This window comes from Fonticula alba, assembly GCF_000388065.1.
Source record: "Fonticula alba strain ATCC 38817 unplaced genomic scaffold supercont2.4, whole genome shotgun sequence".
Lineage (NCBI taxonomy): Eukaryota > Rotosphaerida > Fonticulaceae > Fonticula > Fonticula alba.
This window is the reverse complement of record NW_009242974.1, coordinates 117562-125802: the sequence shown is the minus strand read 5'-3', so window position 1 is coordinate 125802 and position 8241 is coordinate 117562. Positions and strand designations below refer to the sequence as shown.

Genomic DNA, 8241 nt, shown 5'->3' with positions numbered 1-8241 from the left:
GACGGGCGAAGGATATCCCTGTGGTATGGGGAGGCGGAGGGAGCAGGGCTAAAGGCGAAGGGGAGTTAGTTTGGGGGGGGGAGGGGGAGGTGGACGCACGCGAGCGCCATGGTGGGGGAGGGAGGATGGGCACATACCGAGAGGAGAGACCACGGGGAGCGGGGGAGGCGAGGAAAGGAGGAAGCAAGACAGCAGGATGGGTGCCACATTCGGCGGGAAGGTTAGGGGAGGGGAAAGGGCGGGAATCAGGGAGGGGGGAGGAGGGGGGCCAAAATAAATGAGACAACATGGAAGGAGGGCGTAATTGCGAGACTCACAGGGATAGCGAGAAGGCTTTGGTGGTGCGAAGCAATGAGGGTGATGTGCGCAGAGGAGGAGAGGGGAGGATGGACCGTACATGCACGGGTCGAGACACGGGACCAACGGGCAGTGGAGGGGAGCGAGGGGGGGAGGGGGAAGAGAACGAGGGAGTGGGGAGGGGAGGGAGGGGTCGAGAAGATGTGCATGGAAGCGCGATGGAGCGAAGGAAGAGCAGGTCACAGGGAGGAGGGAGGGGGGGGGGGAAGGGTTTGACGGTCAGGAAGGAGCAAGGAGGGAGCAAGCGGGCAGAGACAAACGTGAGAGGGAGGGGAGAAGACGGCGCGAGGCGGAGAGGGGAAGAACCAGGGAGAGAAAGAATGCAAGGGGGGAGGAGCCGGCTGATGCGCGGCAGAGCGGCCGAAGGGGGCAAGAAGAGAGGGTGGGCGGGGGGGGGGGGAGTGGCTATGTACGGCAAAGACCGGAGCGAGGAAGGCAGAGAGAGAGAGAGAGAGGAAGGAGAGGGGAGGAGGAGGAAGCAATAAGTCGGACAGTGCTGTTCCGGGGATACGGGACCGCGGGCGAGGAGGGCGGGGGCCGAAAAAAAGGGCCCAGGCCGCGCCGCGATGGCTAGCACAGGCCAGGGGGCCGTTCCCACCCTTGTCCCTCCCCCGCCCCCCCTCCCGCTCTCCTCGGGAGTAGGCCACCCTCTCCTCCGGGAGAAAACGCGTGCAGGCAGGCGCGGGGGCAGAGTCCAACGGAGCAAAAAGAGGGGTTACGCCACCGGCCAAGAGAGACGCCAAGAAACTAGGGGTCCCGGACTTCAGAGGGGGAGGGGGGGTGGTATCCGGGGATTGGGCCGAACTGCGATTGAACGGGTTCGCGCCTGCCCAGGCTCCCCGGCCGGCCTAGTGGCTGTCAAGCACACACGCACGCGCGTGCACGCTCTTGCACATGCGCGCCCCCGGGGAAACCGGCGTCCACGAGCACGCCGCGGCCACTCTCACGCCCAAGACCCAGGAGGCCAGGTCAATGGTTTTCGGTGGGCGGGGGCGCTCTCGTGTGTGTGTGTGTGTGTGTGCGCGCCTGAAATGCCACCTTGCCCCGGCAGGCGCGTCCACCCTCCCCCGCCCCCTCGGCCGGCGCCTTTGCTCGGCTGCTCATCCGCCACCCGGCTGCCAGCTCTGTGGGGGTGGTGTTCGGCCCGGCTCTCGCTGGCGACAAGGGACGGGCGGACAGAGAGGCGGAGAACGTAGGGAGCATGCCCCCCCCCCCCCCCCCCCCCCCCCCCTCCCCCCCCCCCCCCCCCCCCCCCCCGGATGATCAACGGGGGGAGGGCGACGCGGGGGAAGCTCGCCGGGGCGAAGAAAGTAACGACAAGCCTCTCGGACAAGCTTCCAGAAGAACAACCCCCTTTCGGCGGAGCCGGGCCCCTCCATCATCGGCGGGCAGGCACCGTCGGATTAGCTTCGACCGGCGCGCGCGCGCGCGCGCGAACGCGGCGGAGATTAGGAGCGGCCAGCCCGGGCGATCCCGCCACGACGGGCCCCGCCCTCGTCGTCCGCTCTTCGGGCCCCTCATTTTGCGAGCATACCCTCGATGATGTGTTCTTGTGTACTAGAAGGAAGCGCTCCCGAGGCATCGTCGTGGACAAATTTGTCTGCTACCCTAGGAAACGCGCTCCTGGCATGCTGACCTGCTTGGGCAGTGACAACCGATGGAACACCCGAGCCAGGCTGGTGGGACGACGAGCTTGGGGCCCCTCCGCCGTTTGAAGGGCATTTAGGGTTTGTGCGTGATGCGCCGGGCGGGCTCGTGATCCCATTGTCATTCCCTCCGATCGGGCCCGAAATCCCCGCCGAAGAAGCGCGCCCGGCTCCGGGGCAAGTGGGCGTACGTTCGTGCGTGCGTACGTGTGTGCAAGTCCGTGGCCGCGGCCTTTGTCGCGGGAGCAGCCGGGAGGGAGCGGTGCGACGCCCTCAACCGACCCTTAACCTGTCACCTTGGGCTCGGGGCAAGGGCCAAGCCCGATCGGGGCGGGCCGGGTCGGGCCGGCGGGCGGGGGGCCAAGCTCGCGCGAGGCGGAGGGCCCCGTGTGTGTGCTTCCTCTAGCGCCCCCTCGACGGCTTCTGTTTTTCTCTTCCTTTTTCCCTTTCCTTTTCCCCGGCACACTGGCACCGGGGGGCGGATGAAGGCGACCTCCAGGCGGCCTTCTTTTTCCCTCGGCGGATCAGATCTCGCGCCCTGGGCCTGGACACCACCCCGCCAGGGGGCGGGGGGCGAGAGACACACGGCTCGGGGACACCCCGCCAGGAGGGAGCGGAGGAGGGGGCATCTTTTTGTGGTGCCCCGCCGGCCCGCGAGCGGCGCCCGCCGACTTGGGCCCCCCCCCCCCCCCCCCCCTCACTATCAATCACCATTCTCCCCTCTCCGCCCTCCGACTGTCATCCCCACTTTTTTTTTCGTTTTCCCCCTTTCCCTTTCGCTCCTCTTGCATCCTGGACCTTCGGGCGACCGAACGCCGATCTGCGTGGTGTAAGGAAAATGGCCACCCATCGGCTACTCGCCCTGCTCCTTGCCCTGGTGGTGGTCCTGGCGCCCGCATCGAGGGCATTCGCCCAGGCAACCGACGAGGCTGATGAGCAGCTCGCCCTTGAGGGCATGGCGGCAAAGGGGCACGCCATGGCGGCGAGCTCCTCCGGCACTCCCTCGCGCTTTGTCGGCAATACCGCTGTCTTGAAGTCCCTCGTTCTCGCGGTGCGTTCATGATCTCGGGGGAGGGGGGGGGGCCCCGCGAGCGGCCCAGCGATGGCGCACGGCCGACACCGCATCAAACAACGGATAGCCCACAAGCAACGTGCCGTTGGAGCGCATCAAGCAGGCCAGGAAGAAGGACATCCCACAGGGCAGTGTCCTGTATGCGTGTATATGTGTGGGGGGGGGGGGGGGGGACGGGGGGGGGGGCATCAGCGGCAGGGACTGGAGCGGGCCAGGCGAAGAGCGAGAGAGGGATGGGTGACCCAGAGTCCAGTTTGGTTGGGCTTTTTTTTTTTGGCAGCCCCCCAGCGGCACCCTGACCAGATGCCTGTCCTCCCTCTTCCCATTGCACAGGAGGGGGACGTCGTGCCGGTATGGTACAACACGGTCGGCGCACCGATGGCCCTGCTGGGCAGCGACCCCCTCCTTCGGCCGGTCGGTGGGCTGCCCTTCTGCACGACCGAGCGCTCCCTGGCGCCGACCAAGCCTGGCAAGACACCGGCCGACGGTGTCCCCGGATTGAAGCCCGGTCCTGTCGGGCCGGTGTCCCGGCGGAATGACTGGCTGCAGATGTGGAGCGGCGATCGCGTGTCCTTGAGTCCGCTGCTGGTACGTGCTGCATGATCAAGCGCGAGGGGAGGGGGGCGCTTGCTTCTGGCGAGCAGCCGCCGGCTGACATCCGCTCGCCATCTCCTCCCGATTGTCTGGCCGGGCTGCCGGACCCGCCAAGATCGAGGCCGGCATCGATCTGCCCTGCTCCCCGCTGTGCCGCGGGGCTGACGGATCGTCCACGGTCAAGGCCACGCGTAGCGAATCGTCTCTCCTCTCGTCTTTGGTCAAGTCGGGCCACCGCGCCGAGTGGTATGTATCTGACCGTGCGCCCGAATGCCGGCCCCTGCGGGTGTTTGACCGACCACATGTTCCCATCCTGGTGTGCTGCGTCCCCGCACACATGCACACGCACACACACACACACACACATTTACAGGGTGATCGCCGGGAAGCCGGTTTTTTCGCGGCACTCGCGCTTCTACGGCAACTCAGACCTGGCCGCCGGCGTGGAGCTGGGCATTCCACTTGGACGCCTTGAGGTTCGTCGCGCCTCGCTCTGCTCCCCTCCATGACCCTTCCTCCCTGTCCTCCCGTGCTCTCTCTCTCCCCTTGCCCACTTAGGTGGGGCTGTTTCACACTTTCACCGGCCCACGGCCGCAAGCACAAGCCCCACGCCCTTTGTCTCATCTCCTGCGCATGTCCCCTTTCACTCCGCCGGTCGCGGCCCCGCTGTCCGGCCCGCAGAAAGGCTTCCCGGTCCTGTTCAACCACTTTGACTTGAAGGTCTACTTCCATCCCGAGTCTCTGTCCAAAGACAAGACCGGCCTGCGCGTGCTCGGGGTGGAGGCCGTGCCGCGAAGGTGCGTCCCCCCCCCCCCTTCCCGGTGTGAAAGCGTGCTCGAAACGCCACTCCGCGCGGAGGCATGCTCACCCGATTTCCCCCCCCCCCCCCCTTGCGGACCCCCACCGGCCACCACAGCATCGACCAGTCGCACGGGTTCTGCCCACACGATCGCGATGAGTCGATGGTAGACGCGGACTCGATCCGGCCGCAACCGGTGCTGGACCTGACTTCTAGCCCGAAGAAGCGCGCCGATGAAACCCCCCCGACCGAGGTGCTGGCCATCAATTACTCGTACTCGGTGCGCTTTGTCAAGACCACGCCGGCGGAGTTTGTGCCGGTCGCACGGGCGCTGGCCTCGCCGCCAGTGCGACTGGCACACTCGCTGCAGGCGCCGGTGGTCCCGGCCGACGCCTCCAGCGCCAAGCTCCTGGGGATCGGCGATTTCCTGGCGCCCGTGGTCATCGTGGGCTTCGGCTTCATGATCTTCCGGTCCATGCGCGAAGAGAGCGAGCGCTACAACTCGCGCACGAACATCGAGCTCCAGGAGAAGGTGTGTGTGTTGTTTGCTTGTTTGTTTGTTTGTTTGTTTTTTTTGCGGCCAGCGGCCATCTCCCCGAGCCCATGCGTACTCACGCCCAGAGGGGGCTCGTCCGGCCTCCTGCTCTTCCTGGGGCTTTTTTTTTCGCCCTCCCCCTCCCGCCATGGCCATCCTCCAGGACGGATCTGCCGCGGCACAGGGCCTCGTGCTGATGATCGACGATCCGTCGGCCAGCGGCCAGGTCGGCGGTCTGGCCGGCTGGCGACTGATTCATGGGGATGTCTTCCGGCCGCCGCGGCGCCGCGGCTGGCTGGTCCTTCTCATCTCAACTGCCATTCAACTGGCCACAACGGGCATCTTTTTGACGGCCTGTGCGTGCGAGCCGCAATCGGCAACAGCGAGGCCGCGGGGAGGGGCAGGTCGGGGGCTTGAGGCCGGCTGTGGTGCCACTGACTGACGGTCTGCCTGTTGCCACCCGCCCAGGCCTGGTGCTGCTTTCGATCTCGGGCGACAGCCTCTCGGAGGTTCTCTATTCGCAAACCCTCTCGAGCCATGGGTCTCGACTGGCCATCCTTGGCGCCACTGCCTGTGCCTTTATCGTTCTGTCGTGCGTCAAGGCCCGACGGCCATCCATCAGCAGGTGGCCCTGCACCTCGCGCTGTACATTGCCGCGGCCCCTTGGTTCCATGAGACTCACGACATTCCCCCGGATGGCCCTCGGGGGGTCATCTTGCCGACAGTGCGGTTGCCAACTACCACGGCTCGCGAGTGCACAAGTTTTTCATCCACGGCACGGCGGCCCCCTCGTCAACGGCCTCGGCCGCCTCCAAGGGTCCCGGGAGCTGGAGTCGGCAGGCCGTGATTGTGCGTTGCTCAAGACCCCCCCCCCCCCCCCCCCCCCTCCCCCTGGGCCGGGCCTCGGGATGGCGTGGACACGCATCTGGGCTTCCTCCATGCGTCCGCCCTGCATCACCCTTGGCCCTCTGGCCTACTTCCTCGGCCCTGCATGTTCCTCGCGTGCGCGCACACACCCCACCACACACGCGTGCTGACCCGCCCCCATGCGTCGATGCCTTGCCCGGGCACCGGTAGAACTCCCTCACCATTCCCGCGGGCCTCATGGTTGCCCAGATGTTTGTCAACCTGGCTGCCTCGCTGGTCCAGAGCAGCAGCCGCATCCCCCTTCGCGTGGTCCTCGGGGCTTTCGGGGCGGGCCTGGTCATGGCCGGGGCCCTGCCTTTCGGTCTGGCCGGGGCCTACTTCGGCCGCAAGAAGGCCGTCCTATCGACCCCCGTGCGGACCAACCGCATCCCGCGCCCGGTCCCGGTGGCTCCGCTCCTGTGGGGCCGGATCCCCCTCGGGCCGTACACGGTGGCCCTGGCGTATGCCTTCCCGCTGGGGCTCTACATGTGGGGCGCCTTGGCGCGCTTGCACTCGGGCATGGTTCCCTGGAGCTGGTTCCCGCCGATGGTCAGCTGGGAGTATGCCCTGGCACTGACCCTCTGGATGGGGACCCTCATCGGGGGGGCATGCCTGGCTGGCATGGCCACTGCCTATCACTGCTGGCAGACCGAGGTGCGTGCTCCGGGCCCTGTCACCCGGCTCCGAGTGGGTTGCTGCTGCCGCTGCTCCTGCTGCTGCCGGGGATGATGCTGCCGCTGCTGCGGCCTGTTTTCCTGCCCCGGATTTGGCCACTGACACTTTCCTGAACACTGGCGGTGGACCATCCCCCCCCCCCTCCCCCCCTCCACCTGCCCCCTGTCTCCTGCCTGCTCCTCCACATGCTCGGGACCCCCGGGTCTTCTCGTCGCTCTCACTCTCGCTCACCCCTCCGTCCCTCGGACGGGACAGAACTACTTCTGGTGGTGGCCGGCCGCTCTGGCCCCGGGGTGTGCCGCGGCGATGGCCGTCATGCTGCACTGTGTGACGCAGCTGGTCCGCGTCGGGACGGCAACCGATCTGCCCGGCCAGGCGGCCGCCGTGGTGGTGATTCTCTTCCGCGGCGTCCAGCTGCTGCTGCTTTTGTGCCCGGTGGCAGCTGGAGTCGGTGTATTCGCCGCCTTCCAGACCGCGCGCTGGCTCTTCTCGACGGTGCGCGTTGAGTAACGGCGCCAGGAAGGGAGTATCATCCAGGGAGGCTGTATTTGGGCGTGGCGTCGGATGCCATCGCGCCGGGGAAAGAAGAAACCGGCGAGCGCGGAAAGATGCGCGTGCCAATAATACAAACACCCGGTCGGCTTGCTGATGTGCCCTTGCCTGCTTTCCGCCCTTCCCCCTCCCCCGAATGCGCTCAGAGTTGCTGGGGCCAGGAGTCGGCCGACTGGGTGGCACCGACGGCCAGTGGAACGGAGTGGAGAGGAGGGTGAGACAGGCGTCGCTTGTTTCTTCGGGCACAGGCGAGGAGGTGGCACGCACGGACGCGCCTTGTGGGGCACTTCTCCCAGGCGCATGGGGCACGGGCCCGGTCGACGGGGGTGTCTGATCGGCCGGCTGCTGCTGCCGCTGTTGCTGCTGCTGCTGCTGCTGCTGGAGGTCAATGGTATGGCTGGCCGGGCTAGCAGGACCGGCAGAGGATGGAGCGGCGGCCATGTAGGCGGTGAGATCCTCCGGGCCGAGGGTGATTTCGGTTGGGGGGCGGCGGATCATGGCCGTGAGTCAGGCAAACAAGCCGAGCGGCGGAGAGGAGGAGGAGGTGGTGGCGGTGATGGTGGTGGTGGCGGCGGTGGCGGGGGTGGGGGTGGGGGGGGACTGCGTTCGATGGTTCCCTCCGCGAATGCCCAGTGGGCACCGAAAAAGACCCGGCGGGAGGTCCCCACGGAGCGCGGCCCGATCCGTGAGCAGGGAGCAGCGCGATCGAGAGGCCGGTCAGAATCCCCCGAGTCGGTCGGGCTGCATGGGGCAGCCGTCCGGCCGGCGACACGGGTCCGCCATGCTCCAAAGGCAGCACGGAACATACAAAACAGCAGATTCTCTGTCACGCGACCCACCAACCCTAACCCCCCGCCTTGCTCCGAGTGGACCATACGTCACAGAGAGGCGCGCGAGTATCCGGCGCCCCTTTCCACGGCCGCAGGGGCGAGAGCCAGTAGCACCACACGCCCCAGGAAAGAAGAGGAAAGAATAATAAGATTGAACCGTGCACTTGGGCTGTGGGCGGGGGGGCGGGCGGGGGGGGGGGGGCATTCTTTGGGTCGAGCGCGCCGGGATCCGCCTGGGCGTCGGGGCTTCCAGCGCGGCTGGGAGGCGCGGCCGC

General features: G+C 67.2%; 2 protein-coding genes across 2 annotated transcripts; one reads left to right on the top strand and one right to left on the bottom strand.

Moving 5' to 3' along the window:
* The first annotated feature begins 2695 nt into the window (after positions 1–2695).
* On the top strand, positions 2696–7328 carry H696_02573 (hypothetical protein). The gene is made up of 11 exons (XM_009496484.1): positions 2696–3054; positions 3409–3663; positions 3785–3915; positions 4043–4145; positions 4351–4466; positions 4586–5000; positions 5167–5359; positions 5472–5595; positions 5729–5852; positions 6081–6563; positions 6840–7328. Exons 1-11 carry the CDS (start codon positions 2842–2844, stop codon positions 7092–7094), a joined length of 2412 nt encoding a protein of 803 aa, XP_009494759.1. The 5' UTR covers positions 2696–2841; the 3' UTR covers positions 7095–7328.
* H696_02572 (hypothetical protein) lies at positions 7279–7720 on the bottom strand (the record flags this gene model as incomplete). The annotated part of the gene is made up of 2 exons (XM_009496483.1): positions 7404–7720; positions 7279–7308 (listed from the first exon to the last, which is right to left on the bottom strand). The coding sequence occupies exons 1-2, from the start codon at positions 7632–7634 to the stop codon at positions 7279–7281; spliced, it is 261 nt and encodes an 86-aa protein (XP_009494758.1). The 5' UTR covers positions 7635–7720.
* Between the last annotated feature and the right edge of the window lie 521 nt (positions 7721–8241).